The 21,586-nt window shown below is 56.2% G+C and overlaps 6 protein-coding genes across 6 annotated transcripts; 2 read left to right on the forward strand and 4 right to left on the reverse strand.

The window, feature by feature from the left end:
- Positions 1 to 701: 701 nt before the first annotated feature.
- K437DRAFT_225044 (CoA-transferase family III) lies at positions 702 to 2,308 on the forward strand (the record flags this gene model as incomplete). Its single annotated transcript, XM_013387237.1, has 2 exons — positions 702 to 1,080; positions 1,173 to 2,308. The coding sequence occupies 2 exons, from the start codon at positions 702 to 704 to the stop codon at positions 2,306 to 2,308; spliced, it is 1,515 nt and encodes a 504-aa protein (XP_013242691.1).
- A 313-nt stretch (positions 2,309 to 2,621) lies between these two features.
- Positions 2,622 to 6,130, reverse strand: K437DRAFT_139663 (uncharacterized protein). Its single transcript, XM_013387238.1, has 2 exons — positions 5,278 to 6,130; positions 2,622 to 5,172 (listed from the first exon to the last, which is right to left on the reverse strand). The coding sequence occupies exons 1-2, from the start codon at positions 6,047 to 6,049 to the stop codon at positions 2,711 to 2,713; spliced, it is 3,234 nt and encodes a 1,077-aa protein (XP_013242692.1). The 5' UTR covers positions 6,050 to 6,130; the 3' UTR covers positions 2,622 to 2,710.
- Positions 6,131 to 7,099: 969 nt separating this feature from the next.
- K437DRAFT_139701 (uncharacterized protein) lies at positions 7,100 to 8,263 on the reverse strand. The gene is made up of 2 exons (XM_013387239.1): positions 7,375 to 8,263; positions 7,100 to 7,278 (listed from the first exon to the last, which is right to left on the reverse strand). The coding sequence occupies exon 1, from the start codon at positions 8,089 to 8,091 to the stop codon at positions 7,444 to 7,446; it is 648 nt and encodes a 215-aa protein (XP_013242693.1). The 5' UTR covers positions 8,092 to 8,263; the 3' UTR covers positions 7,100 to 7,278; positions 7,375 to 7,443.
- Positions 8,264 to 10,975: 2,712 nt separating this feature from the next.
- On the reverse strand, positions 10,976 to 13,896 carry K437DRAFT_139704 (uncharacterized protein). Its single transcript, XM_013387240.1, has 2 exons — positions 13,535 to 13,896; positions 10,976 to 13,461 (listed from the first exon to the last, which is right to left on the reverse strand). Exons 1-2 carry the CDS (start codon positions 13,772 to 13,774, stop codon positions 11,065 to 11,067), a joined length of 2,637 nt encoding a protein of 878 aa, XP_013242694.1. The 5' UTR covers positions 13,775 to 13,896; the 3' UTR covers positions 10,976 to 11,064.
- A 1,401-nt stretch (positions 13,897 to 15,297) lies between these two features.
- K437DRAFT_278643 (glycoside hydrolase family 3 protein) lies at positions 15,298 to 18,108 on the forward strand (the record flags this gene model as incomplete). The annotated part of the gene is made up of 15 exons (XM_013387241.1): positions 15,298 to 15,334; positions 15,488 to 15,598; positions 15,674 to 15,835; positions 15,865 to 15,959; positions 15,994 to 15,999; positions 16,024 to 16,202; positions 16,374 to 16,465; positions 16,526 to 16,592; positions 16,651 to 16,997; positions 17,238 to 17,512; positions 17,545 to 17,636; positions 17,703 to 17,795; positions 17,832 to 17,850; positions 17,875 to 17,996; positions 18,024 to 18,108. The coding sequence occupies 15 exons, from the start codon at positions 15,298 to 15,300 to the stop codon at positions 18,106 to 18,108; spliced, it is 1,782 nt and encodes a 593-aa protein (XP_013242695.1).
- Positions 18,109 to 18,308: 200 nt separating this feature from the next.
- On the reverse strand, positions 18,309 to 20,489 carry K437DRAFT_257112 (glycoside hydrolase family 30 protein). Its single transcript, XM_013387242.1, has 4 exons — positions 20,198 to 20,489; positions 19,297 to 20,114; positions 18,893 to 19,220; positions 18,309 to 18,809 (listed from the first exon to the last, which is right to left on the reverse strand). The coding sequence occupies exons 1-4, from the start codon at positions 20,400 to 20,402 to the stop codon at positions 18,538 to 18,540; spliced, it is 1,623 nt and encodes a 540-aa protein (XP_013242696.1). The 5' UTR covers positions 20,403 to 20,489; the 3' UTR covers positions 18,309 to 18,537.
- Positions 20,490 to 21,586: the final 1,097 nt, after the last annotated feature.

Here is a 21,586-nt window from a genome sequence, read left to right on the forward strand (position 1 = left end):
CATCGAGGTCAAGTGGATGCAACCATGACCAGATGAGCCTAACAAAGCAATGCCCTCATGTTGAAATCGGGTGATCGACCACAAGGAAACCCCGTGTATTTGACCTTTTCCATTGCATTTCCGCCAAGATTTGCTTCTTCCGGTAGAAACTCCTGTTGTACTCCGGTAAAACTGCGCGTGAGCTCCCGCAATTCCTCCATTCTCGCTCGAATTGCACCATAACTTTTCTGTCGCTCGATTCCGACCTGCCGGGCCGCTCCGTCACTTTGGAAGCTCCGGTCCGGGCCAGGACTATCCAAATGAAAGCACGATGAGGGGTCTTGGCAGCGATAAAATAGGGTTGTGTCCCGGCACTCCGGCTGCCCCACCCTCCCGAAGAAGCCGGGGCGGAGAGTAGTCGTTGTCACAGGCAGCTTTGTATGGCGCTTTGTTGTCTACATGTACATGGCATAGCTGTGGTCACTAGTTTGGTGCATCTAGTCGAATGCAGGCAGTGGAGTTGTCCTGAACGGTGCGGAGTGACAGCCGCTTACCAGCCTTTTCTTCCTCCCCTTCCAATCGCGCACGCCGGGAGTCTCTTCGCCTCCTTTCTTTCTGGGAAGTCGCTTGGTTTGAGTTTCGACACCTCGTGTACCTGCAGGGAAGGGAGCAAAGATACGAGAGCTTTCGCCATGTTCGCCCCAAGAGGCACTCGGTTCGCTATGGCTGGCGTACGAGCAGTAGGCGTTGCTGCTGCTACTGCTAATCAGGCAGCTCATCTTCGGCCGCCGCTCGGCAACATCATACGCACCTTCCGGTATCGAGACAGCCATTCGCGCTCACTCGTCGAACATAATCTATCACCTTCTAGCACGAGAAAGCGATGTAGGCACGACCATGCACGCTCTGCAACATCTCCCAGCTGTGACACTGCAAGCACTGAAAATGCACTTGATTTATCTTCTCGCCAGCCTCCTTCCATCCCGCCGCCTCTGCAAGGTGTAAAAGTTGTAGATCTCACTCGCGTTCTGGCTGGTCCCTACTGCACCATGCTTCTTGCCGATCTTGGTGCGGATGTGATTAAGATCGAACATCCCAAGGGTGTGTCACTCATCATTGCATGTGCATTTGCTTTCGTCGCCGCTCGATTCGAACTGACGGACTTGCGTGGTGCTCCATTGCCCTACCAACAGGTGGGGATGATACGCGTGCATGGGGCCCTCCCTTTGCGCAACCTTCCTCGAAATCGTCCTTGCCACCACCGCCCAAGGGGAAGGAAGACTACTGGGCGAGCCTACCGCCGGAATCAGCCTACTTCCTCTCCGTAAACCGGTCCAAACGCTCGATTACGGTCGACCTCAAGTCGCGCGAGGGTCTCGCGATCATCAAGCGGCTCGTCCAGCAGGCCGACGTGGTCGTCGAGAACTACCTGCCCGGCAAGTTGGCGAGCATGGGCATGGGATACGAGCAAATGAAGGGGTGGAAGCACGATATCATTTACGCCAGCATCACCGGCTACGGCCAGACAGGCCCGTTCAGCCCGTCGGCGGGGTACGACGTGGTCATCGCCGCCGATGCGGGGCTCTTTCATATCACCGGCGAAGCAGACCGGCCGCCGGTCAAGATCGGCGTCGCGATGACGGACCTGACGACGGGGCTGTATGTCCATGGTGCCATCATGGCTGCGCTTATCGGGCGCAGCAAGACGGGTCAGGGCGTGCACATCGACGCGAGCCTATTTGAGAGCCAAATCGCAAGCCTGGCGAACATCGCCAGCAACTACCTCATCGCTGGCCAGGAGGCCGGGAGGCACGGCACTAGCCACCCTTCCATTGTTCCGTACCAAGTCTTCCCGACCAAGGACGGGTTCCTGATGGTGGGCGCCGGAAACGACGGGCAGTTCAAGCTGCTCGCGAGCCTGCTTGGCCGCCCGGACCTGGCGGCAGACAGCAGGTACAGCACGAACATTGCGCGCGTCGCGCACCGCGATGGGCTGATTGCTCTTCTCTCGTCGCTGCTCCAGCAGCACACTAGCGCCGACTGGCTCGCGCAGATTAACGGGCGCATACCCGCTGCGCCAATTCGCAACATCGCGCAGACGTTCGCGCACCCGCAGGCGCGCGCACGGGGGGTCGTCACGCAGGTCGACCATCCCCGCGCTGGGCGCATCAAGATCGCCAGCCCCGCGGTCCAGTACGGCGAGAGCAAGATGCCGGTCACGCGCCCCCCGCCCGTGCTGGGCCAACACACGGACGAGGTGTTGGCGGAACTAGCTTACAGCGAGGACGAGGTGCGGGCCCTCAGGCAGGCTGGAGCCATAGGGCGATGAACCGCGGCACACACGCCCGCTCTACAAATGCCATGATGTCCCAGTTGCATCTTGTTGGGAAGAGCAATGGTATACAAGGGGGGGATCGTGCATACAGTACAGAAGTCGAACATAGCCATATATCTGCAGCCGTCTGCGGGTAATGTGGGAAATTGTACAGGGCTGGTGCTGGTGCTGTTCATGCGTGTGAGTATTTCTGCAGTGCGAGTGTTCAGATGGGTGCATATGGGTGCATAGCACAAGGCTATGCCGGCCACAAGCCGGGTTGGAAGGAGCACAGGACAAAAGTTATATCAAATCGAAATAAGTGGTTTTGATACTGCAAGTACTGTGGTCGAATTCGAAATGTCAAAAGGTACCAGATTGGCGGTAAGGAAGAAGGAAGGATGGTGGCGCGCCCAATCACTCCTTGGGCGAATGTTGCGCAGCGATAGCAGGATGAACCCGGCCGCGCCAAGCTTTCGGAAGGATGTCGCGGTCATCGCGCGCCGGCAGACCAGCGCCGGCCGAGGCGATCGCCAGCGCGTTGCTCCTCGTTGCGGAGCCGAGCCTGAGCGACAGCGACGAAGCTGACGATGCAGATCGCGAGCGGTTAACCTCGCCTCGTGCAGCTGCGTTTTCCGTAACCGAATACACAGCCTCAATTGCACTCGCGCTGACGCGATCTGCGTCTGCGCTCGAGGTCCGCCGGCCATCCATGGGTGCGCGCGGGTCGTCGCTGGCGCTGATGAAGCTTCCGGGGGTAGGCAAGCCAAAGTGCTTCGCTAGTTCGGTCCAGATACGGAACGGTACACCGCCCATGAGCGCATTCAGCGCCTCGATAGTCGTCGGCTCCAAATGCTGCGGCAAGCCTTCGAGCGCCTCTGCTTTGCTGCTGTTCCCTCTGCCGGGACTTGTGTCGATGCTTGTGCCCACGGTAGAAGTGCGCCGGGCATCTGCGCTGGTGAATATCCCGCTATATGCGTGCAGCTGTGAGCTCGGTGACTCGTAGCGATGCAGGGCGAGCGCACCTTCGCTAGCGGTTGCAGGATCGCTGGACCAGATCTTGATATCCGTCATGTCAGCTTCGGCATCTGCGACTGCATGTGCCTCCCTGTCCCGCACTTTTTCTTCAACAGCAGCCGAGTCCTGCTGCAGCTCCAAGAGCTCGTCGATCTGCGCTAGGCAATGCATCGCGTGCGTATGCGCGTGCAGATGGTAGTGGTGGCTTCGGGGCCAATGTGGCTGGCACGACGCGACAGCCGAAACCGAAGTCGGGGCGTGCGCGTACATGTAGTCTAGCGGCGCTTCGCTGATGTCGTATCCGAACCCAAAGCGGAGCGGCGACCGAGCTGCAGCCGCAGGCGCAGGCGCGGCCGCGGCGCTGTCAGCGGGCGCTGGTGAGTGAGGCGCGTCGGCGTCCGCGCTGTCGGTGCACTCAAAGAAGCCGTCGAGCACTTCGGGCTCCAGATCAAATACGCGGCGCAGGATGGCGCTCATGACCCTCTCGCCGCGCGAAAGCGGTGGACGCTGCTGCTGCCCTGCGGTTAGCTGTTGCTCCGCCTGACGCAGCTCAGCACCTTTACCCGTCGCTGTATGCGCCTGTTCTCGAGCGCCAGCTGATCTGCGGCCAAAGACGCCATGCACATGCACTGTCGCCATGTTGCTACCGCCTTTTGCTTTTGCTTTCGCCTTGGCCTTTACCTGCGACTTCGCATGGAGCTTCTGTTGCTGGCGCACCATCGCGAGGGTGACGCCGCCGCCGCCAGCGGACGTCGTCGCCGACTGGTGCGTGTGCACGGTGGAGACGGAGCGCGAGCAACTCGTGTTGTTGCTGCGCTTGCTGCTGCGGCACGTGTGGCGGTCCGCTGCAGCAGCGGCAGTGTCCTCAGACGCTTCGTCCGTCAAGCCGTCCGAATCATCATCCTCATCGTTCACGACATCGTCTTGCCCTTCGTCCTCTTCTGCATCGTTCGCAATGTGCCCGGCACCAGAGTAGTCACCGTCGAGCATGCCAAGGATCGAGCGCTGATGCTGCTGCCGCGCGCGCCGGCAGCGTCGACTGCGCTTCGTGCCGCGTGTATGCGCCGGAGCAGTAGAAGCGAACAGCTCGCCAGCTCCAACTGTCAGCAGAGGCACTCCAGCTCCTTCGCCTGCTGCGCTGATTGCCGCAAAGTAAGACGTGCTACTAAGACCAGCAGAAAGCGCCGACGGCGCGAGCGCGAGCAAGTGCTCGAATTCGTGCTGCTCTTGAAACGACGGCGTCTGCCTTGCATGGCGCACCTGTTGCTTGGACGAGGGCCCACACTGCCACTGCGGTTGCGATTGTGAATGCTGGTTGCAAGAAGCCGCAGCCGTAGCCGCAGCCGCACCTTTAGTCACTGGCGGATGATGCTCCTTGTAGAAGACGTCGACGTTGCGCAAGAGCCGTATAGCACGCTCCCTCTCTTCCAGCGCCACTGCATCCGGCGGTGCGGTGGCAGGGGCAGCAGCATCAGACCAGCTCTCGTAACCGTATCCAAGCTCGTGCTCGTGCTCGAACGGGCTGAAGATCACGCTGGTCGTCGAGTAGCTGTCGGCGCTTGTCGCCCTGCCCAGATACGAGGTGTGCGCTTGCGCTGCTGACCCGGTGGCACGTAGTCCGCCGCTGTGGCGCCGCTGTCGGGAAGCGGACGAGTCAGAAGAGAACGGCAGGGAAGGCGACTCGAGCGGCCAATCTTCCTCCTCCTCTTCATCATCCTCGTCATGGTTAGAAAGCGCGACCACCACCTCTTCTTCGATGACATCTGCTTGTTGCGGGAAGTCGAAGAAGTAGCTGCTGCCGGCCGAGGAAAACATGCCCCTTCCGTCGTGAGCGGGGGGCGGTAAGTTGCTCCTAGATGCTACTGTTGTCGTCGGTATCGCAAAAGGAAGGGAGCCAAAGAGTGAGGGTCAGTCGCCACATGCCAGGGACGAGGGCGACTTGGATGCCATCTGTGCGAGGGCCTTACCATCTTCCCGCTTCTCCTCTTCTCGGTCATGCTCAAAGTTAGAGAAGACATCTACATCCTCCGCTTGCGTTTCACTCTGTTTCTCCCTTGCCTTGGCCTCTGCTTCCGCAACAGCAACAGCGGCGGAGGCGGCGGCAGTGGCGGCCTGCGCCTTCAGCGCAGCTCTACCTGGAAAGACGACGCTCCAGTCGTCGTCCTTCCCCTTCTCGTTACCCTTGACAGGGTTGGCGACGCTGCCATGTGCGCCGAGCCGATCCATCGACTCTAGCAGCGCCGCATCACCGCCGCCGGCACGCCTGTTATTCCTCGTCGATGATACTTTGCTGGGCGAGCCGCGCGAGAGGTATCCCTGCGCAGCGGAGGTATCAACGAACAGCGTCGGCTCGGTCGTTCCGCTTTTCGCCGCGGGTGCTGAAGGTTGGTGTGGCAGGGGAGCCGCGTGCAGAAGTGGTGATCTGAGCGTCTCGGCCCGCAGTCGTTCATCGGCGTCAGGGCGGTCCTGGCCATCGTTGCGCTCGGGCTCGTGGCAGTCACAGTTGTCTTCATCCTCATCATCCGCACAGTCGTTGTAACTTTGACTCCGCTGCTGCAGCTGCCATTGCAATTGCAGTTGCGTCTGCGTCTGCGTCTGCGACGCCCTCGACCGCGCAGTCGACTTTCCCTTGACCTTGCTGGAGCTGTGATGAATCCGCTCCGACTCGGTCGGCGGCGGTGGGGACGCAGCGCGTTGTTGTCGCGTGCGTGAGGACGGGATCTTTTGGATGAAGGCCATCGTTGCCACGCTTACCGCTTGGCGATTCGCAGGTCAGGCTTGCTTCCTTTGCTTCTGCTGTCCGTGGGACGTTCTGTCGCTTGAGAGATGATGGATGGCCTCCGCACCCGCGTCTACGGAACCGGTGACAGGCAAGATATGCAGATGCAGATGACCACCGACGTCAACACAGAGATGAGCCAGCTGCGTCAGTCCGGTGCTTCTCTCGAGGTTGCAGTGGCCTGCCGTGTGTATTGTGACGTGTGTCAACGCCAAACCTCCTGCCCAAGCTGCGCAGTCGCAATGGACCTGGAGCGAAACCATGTCTGACTATCTGTATCCGTACGACGATGCCAATTACTAATGAGCAACCGGTCGCCACCCGACGGGGAGAGGAACGCAGACTAGCAGCCAGCCTAACATGTGAACTGGCGGCCGGGAGAGAGTGGCGCAGTGCCCCGCCTCCCCGGCGCTGAGATAACGCAAAGACAAAATGAAATCAGTCGATATCAGTCATATCACCGCCGGCACGCGTCTGCACCACAGCCCGAACCGAGCAACAGTTCCTAGTGTGAGGCCAGCCTGGCGGGCGGTGCAGTGTGGGAGATGGGCACAGAGAACAACATCGTCACGTGACTCATCCCATACGCTCCATGATATTAACCGACGGTGGAGACCAACTGGATCTTACCTACAGAATGGCCACATGGGGGTCATCGTCCCTCGCCGCGCTGGCTTTATACGCTCGCAATGCATCTCCAATGCTCACGGCGCCCTACCCGGGCGCTCGCTGCGTTTCCGTCCTAATAGCAAAAACGGCATGATATCTTCCTCGTGCCTCTCCTTCGCTCAGCCCATTCGAGATGCCACGCTCCCTTGCATGTATAATGTATCATTCTTGGTGGTGGATTGCTCTTTTGGCATCCTTAGGTATCCCCGTCATTTTCTCTGGCATAGCTAGCTCTCTGTGCCATCGATCCTATAGGCCTCGCCTGGGTGGGTAGTTTCAACCTGATTCCCCTGTGAATCATCCTTGCCGGCTCCAGGCTCAATCCTGCGGTGAACCATGGACCTTGTGAAGTGTATCATGTCAACCTCGACTCCGTCCTCCGCTGCTTGCGCCTAACTGTTACCTGCCCTGAGGGACGACGTCTTCGTCTCCCCGGAATTGTGCGCATATTGCGCAGGATCCACACGGAAGCATTCAGCAGATCTCATAGCTCGGCCTGCTGGTAGGGGCTCTCAAACGGCTGCACGAGACCGGAGAATGTCAGAACGCGGTTGGTATGATCAAGAAACTTTTCACATGTCGACGCAAATTCTCAGCCATGGCGCACTGGACTCACAACTAGGTAGGGCTGCAACACCTAGCGGCGCGGCGCACTGATCTTGTGTCCCGCCGTCGGTCGGACTGATCACCTCGTGATGGCGCACTTGATCTCCTGCAAATAACAGTTACTCTGCGAGCTTAGAGTCATCCACAAAGTAATTTCTGGATTTGCGCTCGGCCAGCCGCGCGCAGTTCTGTGACTGGCGTACAAACGCGTACAGCACCTCCGTGGTCTCGTCCCGCCGCCTGTCTTCCAGCTGCCAGGTGGAGGCCGCGTCGTGCCTCTAGTAGACAAAGAGCCTGTTTTTAAAAGTCTCTCGACTGGGAGGCGACTAAATACTTGCCTTAGCCGTGTCCGGAGCCAAGGTGCCTTCAGCCATCCCATCCCACGCGAAATCGAGCAAGTTGTTGGGAAGGAAGATCTGGCGGGTAGGCGGTCTTGTGAGCGCTTCCTCAACGCTGTCCGACATGAGCTTGCGCTTAGCTTGCGTAACTGGGTCTCCTCTGAGGTCGTCCTATCCACCCGCTCGGCTACCTTCCCGATAGCTTTACTCGCTTGGTGGGAGATCTTGGTCGAAGAATTCGAAAATGGTGGGCAACCCGAGCAACTCGCGTCGCTGGGGTTTTCGGGGGGCAATTCGATACTGGGCGAGGCTGAAGTCATGTTTGAGCTGCAAGTCAGGGCCGTCGTTGTAAGCCCGTGGATCGTCCATGTAGGCATTGAGCAGCCCATCTGGGTGTTCCCGCAGCTTAACAAGACCCGTCGCTTCGTACTCGTACAATGCCACGCGGCGAGCGAAGAGCGCAAGTTTCATTAATGGGTCATTCTCCGCATGTTCGGGTGAATGCCAACGCCGACTGAACAGGCCAAAGTCCAGCTGTGGTGCGTCTTTGCGCTGATCCCATCCTTTCGCGTGGACGGTCATTAGCAGGCAGTCCATCGCCGATCTTGAACGTTCCAGTATCAACGGAATAGCGAGCTCTTCTTGGTCTGCCTCAGGAGGGTAGGTGGGTGGCACATCCCATGGGTCGCATGGCCAGACATCATACATAGCGTCGACCGCCTGGTTTATCTTGATGGTCTCCGCACATGGAGGCAGGAAGCGAATTCCGGACCTGCGCTTGGCGTACTTCCAGAATCGCATGTCAATTGTTCAAGTGCGAGCCGTGTATCAGATCCATTGCGAGCGTGCCGTACCCTTTGCACGGAGCTCGCGTGGCGCGAGGCAGCTTCCATGCCTCCCATCCGCCGAAGCCGACACCGTCTTGGTTCAGGTCAAAATTCGACAGGATGCGCATCGACGATGGACTGAGCTTCAGAATGACTTATACTCGCCGAACAGGATACTTGGACGGCAGGAGTGTGATCGTGTTGCTGTTTTGCACGACGACCTAGATGACCTTCTCGCCGTCAATCGCCGGAAGACTCCTTGTATCAATTTAGTCGAAATGCTTTAGCGTAGCGGTTGCTTGTTCCGAGGGCAAGTCCTACAGGTAGATACTGACATCGAACAATCGTCCAGTCAGTACGTTGCCATTGACTGCGGACCGTGAGTATGTACTTACTCGATGTCGGCAAACTTTGCTGCCTCGACTTCTTTGGCAGTGGTAGCTGCCAAAGCAGCCAGAACGATGCCTCCGTCCACAAGTGAGTTGCTCCAGTCGTATCCGTCGAGCAGATTTCCAATCAGCCCCCCGAATCCTCGGATGTACGAAGGAAGCTGACGAATGTGAATGGAATCTTGCCGCTTCTGGTCGAGCAACCTGACGCGTGAAATATCATCCTTTGCTCGTCGAAGGACATTCCATTCTGGAATGTCGTTAACTGTGGCGGGCGGAAATCTGTTCCCGAAAACGATTGTTGCATCACGCCTTAGACCAAGCATTCATTCTCTCCAAGGCAAGCCGCCATGCATTAGGCCCGTCTTTCTGTCGCTCAAGTCCAATCACTTGATGACCTGATTTCTTTCCTCTTCGTTGAACTCGTCGAGAGCCGATCGAGCCCGCATGAACTTCTCGTTGACCAAGATGAGTTTATCGATTTCGGTAGATACGCAGAGCATGCCAGCAGAGGGCTCGGATTCACTGGCAGAAAATGCGAAGTCCGCCTTATCACGCTGCTGCTTTTCCCGCCAAGAGCTTCAGGGTCGTAGTCATCAGGGCTCGAACGAAGGATACAATCAGACGATACATTCTCGAATGTTGGGGGACGTTTGTAAGTACAGAACCTTCATATTCGAGCCCCTTGCCTAGCTATTGCGCCAAGCCGCGAGTCGCCATCAGAGTCGATGAATGTTCTTCTTCTGTAGTTGATGCTGAGCCTATGCTGAGCGCAGGATCGATCCGCTTTCTGCCTAATGCAATTTCGACATTCTTGATTTTCTGAGCCAGCTAGAGCGAGTGCTGCTTTTGGATGACCTCGATCGCCATCTCGCCAATCGAGAGCAATGTCGTTATCTTTTTCAGTGCGTTCGTCCCACTCTCAATCACTGTAGTAGGAAAACGCTCCGGATTGCGGGGTGTGCCGAATAAGACACATAACAGCGGGGAAATTGCTCTCGTCGTAGACGTCGGAAATATGGCCGGGCTCTTGACGGTCCAGGCGGAGCGCCTCACCCGTCTGGTCGTAGGATTGGATATGTGCGCCGATCTTGAAAAGCTGCTTCTGTGCACGGGTGTTCATTGCACTGCGACCGGTGCGTCTTCCCTCGCGATCTAAGCTGTTGGCTAGGCCCCTGAGCAATGTAGCCACTAAAAGCTAAGGCCGTGATGCTCGCTCTTTAAGCAACAACCGGTGTACTCGTAAAAGCGGGCTGTGTGAGCGTCATGTAGTCCGGGAACCCAACCCGGTCATTGGGCCTATCGCTCCCGTGAGGGTTGTTCCAGCCTCTGCCGAAGACTAAGCATCGTGGGCGTCGTGGGCAGGTGGCGTAATCATCTTCAACAGCGTGCCGTTGTCCAAACACTCACAATAGTCTCGACTCATATAACCCTCCACAGTTCCACCTGCCCCGCAGGACGCAGACAGCAGGGTCGCAGTCCATCCTCGGCCTTGTCAAGGCTTAGCGCTCAAGCGCCTATGACTGATTAGCTGCGCGCCAGCTCCCTCATAGACTCTTTGCTTGGAGAGGAAAGATTTTCCCAGGCCTAGAGCTCCTTGCAGTCCCCCGTCCGCCCCATAATTGCGCCTATTCATCTTGCGTTAACCATGCATGACAAAGGATAGGAGTTTCAATAAACTCGCATCACAGCTCACTTAGTCACACACTGTTCGCAAACTCACAGTCACCGGCGATCAGCCGGATAGTCGCTATTCGCCACCTGTCGCTCTGTAATTCTGCACTCCAGCTCTCCTCCGGCCGGGCCGCCAAGCCTTTCTCTGCACTCTGCAGTCGAGAATGCTCCATCTGCAACGACGAACAAAAGAGAAATACTCCAAACACAGGTCTTTGTTGCCGCAAGTTCTAAGGGTGTTGTCTTGATGAACTCCTCCATCTTGTGAATGATTTGCTACAAGTTTTCTCTTCATGTGTCCGTCGTGTGTGTGCTTCCGTGTCGGTCTCGCTCGTACTGTCTGGCATGGCGCCTACCAATCCACCAAACAAGAGCAGTACCATCAGATGGACGAACCAGCGTGCAAGAAGAGGTGGAATTTCAGAAGGCGATGCATTCATATGCCAAGATTGAACTTCTGCATCATCAAATATCATGCAGTCTGCCAGACATGCAGCACATCTGCATAAGTTTCGTCCTGACCCCAACGATCCATGAACACCTCCACTCCACCATTGATCATGCACTCATGCGCCCAGAAAGCCGTCCGAGTCCAGGCTACTGCCGACTCTGTGTCCTCCATTCGCAAATACAGTTTTGCGATGCTCAGCATGCATGCGAGAGCATCGTCAAAGTGGAGGTCGGGCATTTTGTCGCATGTCAGACTTGACGTATGGGAAGACGCACTGGGCCCTTGGCGCGGCTGCACACCAACCACTGCTAGTGCATCGAGGTAGGACTGCCAAAAGATATCGGCGAGCTCAAAACCAGGGCAGAACTCGTCAAGCATGGCATTTCTTTCACTCACTTGAATAGATTGCTCCAAGCTGCCGGCGCAATTGCAGATTTTTGCGATTTCAACATGCACATGCATGAGTTCAGGTCGCAAGTACCCACGTGTTGAGGAATAAGTGTGCTGCAAGTCTTGCACAAGTGCTTGCAAGGACCGCATCGCATCATGCAGAGCATCCACATCCACTTCCTTCTCGGGTCCTCCTTGGCCTTTCATCACCAGCCGACTACGCTCCAATAGGGCAGGTAGCGTGCCGCCCATGATCGCCTGCCGCTTTTTGACGTTTTCGTCGCCATCACCCCGATCAAGCACGCAAAGCGTGCAACCACACTTGAATTCGTGCTTGCTCAGCTGTGCTGAGCGGACCGCGTATGGCTGCTCCCCTTTGACGTATTGATGCATGATCTCCGTCCCCGTTGGAAGCCTGTGTAGTGCTCGCGTGGTCACAACGTCACCAAAGAATACCGAAGACACGTTGGGTAAGCAACTGTGGTTCAGAATCGCAGGGAGCGGGTGAGGCATTGTTGCGCGTCCGAGCTCGCCTGTCATTTCTGGTATCGACGCGGCCGCATTGCTGCTGGCGCCGCCACTTATTTTTGCCTTCGGGTCTGACTTCCTGGAGATTTGTCCCGGTCCGAATGCATTGAAGCGAAGGACACCATCGACGTACGCAGCGTCGATGTCGAGCTCATCTTTCTCATCCAGAGCAGATGGCGGAACATTGGACCATCTTAGCGGATATGGCTGTTTAGCCCACTTTGAGACCGGGAGCTTTGGTCCAGCCGTAAGCCCAAGGAAAGGAAGTGCTAAGTTCGGTCGATCGATGAGGCAATGGATGATGTTGGTCGCCGCAAGAATTTGCGTTGTTGTACTAATCAGCCCATCTTCAAGATTGAGTCGAATGACCGGTATACCGCTACACCCTTCATCGGCGGCGAAGGAGCCGCCAATAGCGCGGCAGCAGAGCAACAACTCGCCCGGTTCGACTTCACGCGTGAGCACCAAACCTCGCCCCGCTCCCGGGATGTCGCGTACTGTGACGGGACCGACAAAGTCCGCGGTCGTCAGACGCGCTTTGTCGCTTAGCTGACTTGTAAAGTAGAAAGATGCAACACGCGCTGAGCTGCACCCTTGACCTGCTTCTGTCATAAGTCCTTGGGACTTGTGCTTGAGAGTGGCCATCGCTGAGCTTGGCGAGGTGGTGGAAGACATCGCTTCAAAGGCCTCAGGGTAGGCACCTGCATCGAATAGTAGCTGACACTGCAACTCTTCAAGCTCCGCATCTGCACTGGAATTGACCGCCTGTTGAGCCGAGACGACCCGGTAGGCAGCCCCGGTCCTTCCCTGAGCTCTGAATACATGTGCAGCGTCTTTGGCAGCCGCACTGTCTGCATCACTCGAATGATAAGATTTCCCGGAGAACCTTTGCAACCACTTGAGATGCTTCAAGGAAGGCGAAGCAGCTGGTAATGTTAGACTCTCTTTCCAAGTGACATCGGACAGTAGTGCGTCATCATCGTGTAGCACCTTGATGTCCGTCGGCGTGTCTACCCTGATGCCAATGACGCTTTTTGATGATGCAGGCCCTGCGCGGCTGGCGTGGTTGAGCGACAAGTACGGCTCACGTATGGCCAAGGCTGTTCCAATGGGCAAGAGGCTGCTGAGCTCAGCAATGGAAAGCTTCAAGTTGGAGGTGAAATGCGAAACAGACACTGGTACTGCATCTCCCGCGGAGTCTTCGACGATAAAGGTGCATCCGACGTAAAGGTTGAGACATGAAACGACGCGACATAGCAAAAAAGAACCCACATGACGAGCAGGAGCTTTGAGGTTCCGCACGCTCAGCGCCTTCAGTTGCGATAGAGGTGTTGTTGAGTGATACGTGTCGCCGCCGTCAAAAATCAGTCGCGGGTGGTAGCCTTCTGAAGCAGCCCACGCTTCTTGCATGCGCTTGATCTCGGCCGCTTGTCGGGCGAGCAGAGCTTTTCGAGGGACTGTCTTAATCGGTTTCGGCACCGCTAGCGCATTCAGTTCAGACTGTCGATTAAGGGTTAGGTGATGTTAGCAGCAGTGCAAAACGCTACGCCCAGCCATGACCTCCATTGCCTACTTTGAACAATTCCTTTTCCTTTTGAAGAGCCCTTGCAAAATTCTCAAACAAAGCTTGTACCCCCGCATCTAGGATATCCTTTGTCAAGAGCGAGTCGTCATTGTCGTCCTTGGATTGGAGGGCCAGCAGCTGGGCTAATCGCCGCTGAGATTCTGGCTCCTGGTCAAGAAGCTCAAGCAGCTGCTCTGAATTCGGCGCCTGCAGACCTAAGCCTCTCAGTGAGCGCAACAGATCTTCCATCTCAACCCAATCCAAGCCACGCGACGTCACTACAACCACAAGCGGCTGCTCTTGAGTCTGGAAGGAACAAGGGCGAGCAAAGCGAAGTGAAAGCGTGAAATGAATTGCGATTTGTGGACAAATATCCCCGGATTCCGATGAAGCTCGGCAGATAGATATTCTGTGATGAATTCGGTGCAACTTCGCCTTGATATCACGGAGTCCTCCTTTAGACCCAAGTTTTGGTCCGTTCGGACCAATCTCTCGACCAAAGGACTCCCATTTCTCCTGATACCACTGTGTGGTATACCTTCGATGGCCCTTCTATTCCTCTTCAGGTGCCTCGAAAGGGATAGAGCAGAGTACAGTTTTTCCAACCCGTTTGACCATCAGGCTTCAAGGGCTCAGCGTCAAGCGACTCACGCTGCGTCATGGCATCGGGTGCCTCGATCACAACGATGATCGCCAAGGTTGTGAGCCGATGAACCCATTCTTGCTGACCGCTTATCAGTACCGGTCTGCTACGGTCTGCCAGAACCAATTAGAACCCCAGGGAACGAATGAAAGAGGCTATATACTGCCATAAACCAGCACTTCTACACAATTCCAGGATGCTCTCTATTGCCAACAGAAACCGGGTTGAAGTTCACCACTTACTGGCCCGTGAGCCTCTCACACTGCCTGTGATGACCTGACCATGGTTCCTGGCCGAGACCCAACCCGTGCCTCTGCAGTGCCTCCACAGTGCGCAGGTCTCTGCTGTCACTCGACACCCCCACGGGGTTTCACAGGATGAAGTAGTCTCGCTATGCGCTGGTGTGTATGTACAGCATACAAGCCCGAGCCCACCGTCAGCCCCCGCCTGCCCCAGCATCTTCGATGACATGGTCACGAGTGCCCAGGCCTACTTTCAGGAGCCTTCAGAAGTTAATGTTGCCGCTGCGGTGGCACCCGTATTGATATTTTGTGCCTGAGCTCGAGTACGTCGGATGCACTGCGGTAAATGTTTATTGGTGCTGACGGCATCGAGGCTGGCTTAACTGCTCTCTTTCCGGATCTTCGCCCACCTACCTGGTCCTGCTCATATTCACAGACTTCGCATGTTTAACAGTCAAATTCCTTGCCTTTTTGTTGGAGATGCTTGTTAGAATGGACTTGGGGAGTCATCCAGATATCTGGGGGCGTATGGCGTCGGACGATCGAAGAGATACGGGTCATTCGGTGATGCCTCGAATTTAAAAGACCAACACATTTGATGAGCATACCCCTAAGATCTGTTCCAGAGGGCACCTTCCCTCTCCCTTTCGCCTTACTGGATCCCTTCCCCTGATCGCTTTCGTCACCTACACGATGTTGCTCAATACATCTTTTGCCGCTCTCATTCCTACACAGCGGCGACGTTGCTCGCACTGGCGACGGGCTCGACAATCGCAGCACCCTCCGTTGATCTCTCACCATACGGCGAATCGGCTGCAGGACTCTCTACTTTCATATTCAGCGAACTGCGTCTTTTATCTCTGACCAGCTCTTGCCTCGCAACAATAATGGTAGTAATAGCCATGCGCTCAGCTACGATGGACCGTACCTCGCCGGCGACCCTGGCCCCTGGCAGGCCGCATTTCTCAAGGCCAAAGCTCTCGTCGATCAGATGATCATCCAAGAGAAAGCCAATATCACACTTGGCTAGACTGGTGAGCAGCCCAGCGTATCTCCTTGATTCGCTGCTTGAATGAGGTTCCCGGCTTGTTTGGGTTCGTCGATCTACAGGAAACTGTGTCGGCTTCACTGAGACCGTGCCACGCCTGAATCTGACCGCGATCTGCCTCCAAAACAGTCCTCTCGGTGGTGAGTCTGTTGCCTGACACCAGTTTCGAAAACCTCTACAGCCTTGTTAACCGATTCTGTTGTCTTCGTGTGCAGTTGGTCCTGCACGCCGTGAATCGCAATTCCCGGCGGGCGTCACCACGGCTGCGACGTGGGACCGCGAATGGATGAAAGAGCGTGCCATTTCCATCGGAACGGAATTCAAAGCAAAAAGTGTTAACATGTGGCTAGGACCTGTGACAGGCGGACACCTCAGCCGTTTTCCACTGGGGGTCGCAATTGGGAAGGCTGTTCTTCAGACGAGTATCTAAATGGCGTCGCATCGCACGTGGTGGTCCGATACGCTCACAGCGTCGGTCTCATGGCATGTGCCAAGCACTACGTGAGCAAGATTCCTTGTGGCGCCGAACCAGTAGGCCGGGGTGCTGAACATTTCCTTTCCATAGATGGACTACGAGCAAGAGACCTACCGCAATCCGTACAATCTTTCCGAACCTTACCAGGTCTACCCTACCATTGAGCAGAAGCACATCTCCTCAAATGTGAAACTTAAGACTGAACACGAACTGTACCTTTGGCCCTTTGCCGAAGCCGTGCGGCCCAGAACAGCGGCAATTATGTGCTCGTGAGTTCACGGAAACCGCAACCCCACCACTTGCCACGTACTGAATTCACCTGTCTGCGCTCACTCTTTCTGTAAACCTGATGGCAGGTACAGTGTAAGTGAACGACGACATCGATCTATTTTACGCTTTGCATTCACATGACCTGCCACTTGAGCTTCACAGCAAATCAGCCACGTCCAAGCATGTCTGGACTCCTACCATCAGAACACCATCCTCAAAGGAAAATTGGGTTTCAGAGGGGCCATCGTCACTGACTGGGGTGGTAAGTAGGGATCCAAAGGGACCTACTCAGTAAGGTTCTGACCCTTTCGCAATATACAAGAACTCACGGAAGCCGAGAGCGCCGTCGGCGGCCTCGATGACAGCATGCCGGGCAGGCTTACAAGTGAGTCTTGAACGTGCATCTATACGGGTGACTCAGTACGGCTGATCTGATCTTCTTTCCAGCGGACAATTTGGTTTCTTCTTCTTTGACCTGGACAAGCTGGTTGCCAATGACACCGTGCCCGAAGCGCGTCTCGACGACATGGTCCTGCGGACTTTGATCGCGTGGTTCCACTTGCAGGACCCAGAGACGTACCCCGCACCAAGTTTTGACGTCAGAGATTTGTCGAAGCCCACCAACAATATACGTGGCGATCACCACAAGCTCTTCAACCAATTGGGCAAGGAGAGCGTAGCTTTTCTCAAGAATATCAACAGCGGAGGCCGCGGACTTCCTTCCTCGGCCGACGCCTCCTCCATCTCTGTTGCAGGGCAAGACGCTGGCCCGAATCCGGACGGATGGACCAGCTGTAGCCAATTCGGAAGATGCGAATTGAACGCGAACAATGGAACCTGACCTTTAGTGGTGATAGTGGCTGGGCATTCCCTCCTTACACTTCGGAACCGCGTGCAGCTATCCAACAGTACGCACGAGACAAGGCATTCGATGTTAACATTGCCCTGAACAATTACAAGTGAGTAGTGCACTCTTTGTCGTCCTTTGCCATTCGCTGACGGTGAGGCATTGTCAGCTCGACCCATCAAACAAGCTCGTGTCTCTGAGGCCGCTCTCGTCGTTATCAATGCATTCGCGACGGAGGGCCAATACCGTCAAAATCTCACCGCTTGGGCGAACGGTGACGAGCTCGTGAACTCTGTCGCATCCGGGCACAACAACACGATCGTCATCACCCATGCGCCTGGACCCATTCTGGTCGAAAAGTGGGCAGACCATAAGAACGTGATAGTGATCTTGCATGCTCTTCTGCCTGGTCAGGAATCTGGCAACTCGATCGTCCCCGTGCTCTTTGGCGAAAGTCCCCCAGTGGAAAATGGCCATTCGTCATGAGCAAGAAGCTCAGCGATTGGCCGCCTCATAGCATTTCGTACGATCCTGTGCGCCACCCGCAGGTGGATTTCACAGAAAATCCCTTGATTGACTACAGATGGTTCCAAGCGAAGAACATCAAGCCTCGCTAAGCTTTCGGTCACTGTCTGACCTACTCGACCTTCAGCCTGTCCGGCTTTACCGTCTCTGAGTCCTTCGCCGCCGACGTCGACTCGCTCGTGCCGAGCCGCGAGGCGTACGAAGGCTATAAGACCAGCTAGTCTTTCTACGACCAGATTGCTGCTGCGACAGTCAGCGGCACAAAGACGGGCTCTGTGCGTGCCGCCGAGGTTGCGCAGCTGTACATCACCTTCCTCGCTGCAGAGAATGAGCCGCCATATCTGTTTCGCGGCTTTGAGAAAGTCTGGCTAGAACCTGGCGCGTCGGCGATGGTCACGTTCCCGCTGCGCCGCAAGGATTTGTACGTCTTTAAAGAAGCCAAGAACAGCTGGCACAAGCCTCGCGGCAGCCTCAAGCTCAGTGTGGGAACCTCGTCCGACGAGTTTGTCGCCACTTCGGCTTTAACTATTTGAGGTACATCACACCAAGCTCAACAACTAGAAAGCATTCTCTCGCACACATCTCAACTCTTATTTTGCCATGCTTCCAGAGTCCGCCAGCTGGACAAAGAGGAACACGAAAGTGCCTTCGCGATTCCATTTTCTGCTATCTCATTACTCTAGAATGAATATCTTTATGAAGCCCTTATCTCAAATCCACTTGCTGCCCATTGCTTCCAGAATGTTCTATTGGGAGAAATAGATGAAAGTCCATGCAGGTGCAGTCTTGTGTAGACTGCTCGTTGTGCTCCAGCGAACGCACGGCGCGCGTGCGGCAGAGCAAAGTGGACCTGTTCCGCACTGTGCACCAGCTGGGCATCCTGTTCTTTCTCAAAGTTGAAACTCGGATCCGCGGAGCTCCTGGCACTGTCGTTTTCGGCATATCTAACGGCACCAGCCGCGTTACCGTATGTGGCGGTGCTGGCCCTTCTGTTGATGCTGGCGATGCTGTTGGTGCTGGCGGTCCTGTTGATGCCGCCATAAAGGTTCTTGGTGCGTCGGTGCGTGCCACCAGAGTGTGTGCATGCCAACCGGCAGCTCGATATCAACCACTTGGCCGCGGAACTGGATGGTGGCGGTGAAGTTCTCGAACAAGCCGGTACCGTAGTGGTCGTTCTGCTGCAGGAAAACGAGCGAGAAGCGCGACATTCCGTTCCCGAGAGGGTTTTCGAACCCTGAAAGGAGCGAAAGAGTAAGAGAGAGCAAGGGTCAGTATAGTTCAGCAAATAGTTTGAATGATGCGAAGCCACGTACGCACCTTGGGCAAGAAGCTGTCCGGCCGTTGTGTTGACACCCATGACAAACGACTGCGTCTCCATCCCGCGGACGCGAGTCGCCAGCGAGCCATGCGCGAGCGTGGCGAAATCGCTCGTGAGTTCGTACGATCCGTCTGGGAGGATTTCGATGGGCGCCAGGCAGTTGGTGCAGACACCTGGCAGCGTCGGGCCTGTGAAGCGGTCGGCGGTCGCGTTCAGCACCGCGTTCCAGAGGATGACGCTTTGCGACTTATAGTTGATCGAGCCGACAGTGAGGACTTGGCCCTGCGTTTTGAGGTTCTGCCACGGTTCATTGAACCATTGCGTAATCTGCACAGAGAAAGCGTTTCCGTTTATATGTTCAAGAGATATGCGCGCGAAGGAGGCTGCCTTGGCGAAAACTCACGCGCGTGCACTCGGTAAAGTAGACCTCCGCATCTGGATAGGCGAGGTTGAATGGCTGCTGGCCGGAGGGGCTGCCGCCGTAGCAATGCCATGCGACGCCAGTGAAGGCTTTGCTGCGATTGAAGACGTCGATCGGATACTCCTGCAAGTCCCAATTGTGATCGAGTGCGAGCAGACCGACGTCCTCGAATCCGTTGCTGTCAAACTCGGCGCGAACGAGGTCACCAATGTCCGCGGCGTCATCGGATTCGATGATGGTGCCGGGGTAGGCGGTCGGAGCATATTTGGGCTCATTCTGCAGCGAGAGGCGGTAAGCCTGGATGCCCATCTCTCCTAGCGCCATGAGGATCTTGGTGAGGTACTTAGCGTACAGAGAGTAATACTGCGGCTGGATCGTGCCGCCGTGCAGGCCATTGGGGCCGTTGCTCTGACCCGTCTTCATCCACGCTGGCTGGCTCCACGGCGCAAAAAAGTGCTTGACGCGACCATTGGAAACGGTCGTGATGTCCTGTAGCGTCGTCCACGTCATTGGGGCCGCGCTGATGTTAAAGTTCTCAAAAGTCGGATCCGGCGAGCCGTCAGACGTGTCGTCATACGTATACTCGGCGATGGAGAAATCAGTGGCCGACAGAGGCGTGCGCGTCAGTGTGCAGCCTGCGCCGCCTTTGGCAATGTACTCTTCGGATGGGTCGAAGAGCAAGCGCAACAACTCCCAATACAGCGTCTCATTTTGCTGCCGGACACCTTGCAGGACGATCGACGTCGCGTCGGTAATGCCGACGCCCCAACCATGGAATTCCTGCAGGCGCTGGTTCGAGGCTGTCCAGTCAATGAGGGAATTGGAGTCGTGTATTTTAGCACGAAGAAACGACAGCTCCCTCGACTTGTGCATCCATGCGCACCAGGGTAAACATTCGGCGCCTGAGCGCTGGAGGACCGGTCGGCCGCGTCTACAAAAGTGCGAGCCGACTTGCTGTACTGACTCGTCACATCGCTGATCCACAGCTTTTTGTCGTACGTCGACGACCAGACGGCTTCGATCTGCAGCGCCCGTACTGACGCAGCCAACGCCAGCAACGCGGCAGCGAGGATGATGAGAGAACGCATGTTCCAAGCCGAGCAATCAGATAACCAGATGGGACGCGGTGGGTTGCGTCCGGCCTGCAGAGAATTACTTCAGGCTGCAAACTCGGGCGAACCACAACACGTATAGGAATGAATATGATGCAATGCCGCGTCCTGCATTGTACATTATATATACCAACAAGTTCTTTCAGCTGCAGTTGCAGAAGCCGAGTAGATCTCCAACAATATTGCTAATGGGTCGACCAACCAGCCCGAAGGGGAGGCTTCGCCAGCATGCAACCTCGTTCCGCACAGGCGCACGCTTTGTGCACACACAATGTCCACAAGGATTGCGCAGATCAGACCACACGCCAACGTGCGCCAACATGCAACAAAGGTGTATGCACAGGAGGCCAAGGGTGCCAGAGGCGCACGAGATGCATATTGCATATCATAAATGTGATCAAGGTGGATCCAAACGTTAGCGACATGCAAACAGTTCCGCCCTTTGCTGTTCAGGGGAACCGACGGCCTGCGTGCCGCGGCCGTTGTACCTGCCTGTACTTGGTCGGGGGCACTAGAAGAGTCAAGTCGAGAAGCGCCAACTAATCACAATTTAGACGACTGCCGAGCCGGAAGCCAGCCTTGGGACGTGCGCACTCCGCATCCAGCGGAACGCAGAGACGAGAGAATCACATCGATCACACAGCACGCTTCTCCATTTCGGAACTCGCCCGTTGTCAATGATATACTGTACATTGGGCTCACTTCTTTCCTTCTCTATGCCACATAAATATCTGTTGCGTGCGCCTGCCGAGTCGTAAATTAGATTTCGGACGAGCAAAGTCTGACAGCTTAATCCAGCTTGAAGTCGTCGACGATCAGAGAATGGCAGAACAAGTTAGCTGGGCGGGACGGCGCTCCTGCCTCACGTCGAGCAACGCTTATGAGCCGCTCACCGACGCCAGCTAGACCCTTGGCATCGCCAATGCTGGCCTGGCACTCGTATGCCAGCACTAATGGGTGGGGCTTGACGACGGCGGCGCCGTCGTTGGAAGGCGCTTCCTTGTGATCGCCGCCGCACCTTTCCAGAAAGCGCACGCAGCAACGTGGAGACCACATGAGGGTTGCTTGACGTGAGGGCGCCCCGAGCTTGCGCAGGTTCGAAGGCGCTATGAAACGGGCCGTACGGATACTTCTTGCCCTTCGTGGCGCCCAATCGCTTG

The sequence above is a fragment of the Tilletiaria anomala genome, assembly GCF_000711695.1.
Source record: "Tilletiaria anomala UBC 951 chromosome Unknown K437scaffold_53, whole genome shotgun sequence".
Taxonomy (NCBI): domain Eukaryota; kingdom Fungi; phylum Basidiomycota; class Exobasidiomycetes; order Georgefischeriales; family Tilletiariaceae; genus Tilletiaria; species Tilletiaria anomala.

Coding starts and splice junctions, on each gene's coding strand:
- K437DRAFT_139663 (XM_013387238.1), bottom strand. CDS start 6,049: ATGGCCTTCATCCAAAAGATCCCGTCCTCACGCACGCGACAACAACGC. Junction 5,173..5,277: donor AGAGGAGAAGCGGGAAGATG/GTAAGGCCCTCG, acceptor CGACGACAACAG/TAGCATCTAGGAGCAACTTA.
- K437DRAFT_139701 (XM_013387239.1), bottom strand. CDS start 8,091: ATGGGCTGCTCAATGCCTACATGGACGATCCACGGGCTTACAACGACG.
- K437DRAFT_139704 (XM_013387240.1), bottom strand. CDS start 13,774: ATGGAAGATCTGTTGCGCTCACTGAGAGGCTTAGGTCTGCAGGCGCCG. Junction 13,462..13,534: donor AGGAAAAGGAATTGTTCAAA/GTAGGCAATGGA, acceptor CTTAATCGACAG/TCTGAACTGAATGCGCTAGC.
- K437DRAFT_257112 (XM_013387242.1), bottom strand. CDS start 20,402: ATGCGTTCTCTCATCATCCTCGCTGCCGCGTTGCTGGCGTTGGCTGCG. Junction 20,115..20,197: donor GGCGCCGAATGTTTACCCTG/GTGCGCATGGAT, acceptor TTGACTGGACAG/CCTCGAACCAGCGCCTGCAG. Junction 18,810..18,892: donor CGGACAGCTTCTTGCCCAAG/GTGCGTACGTGG, acceptor CGCTCCTTTCAG/GGTTCGAAAACCCTCTCGGG.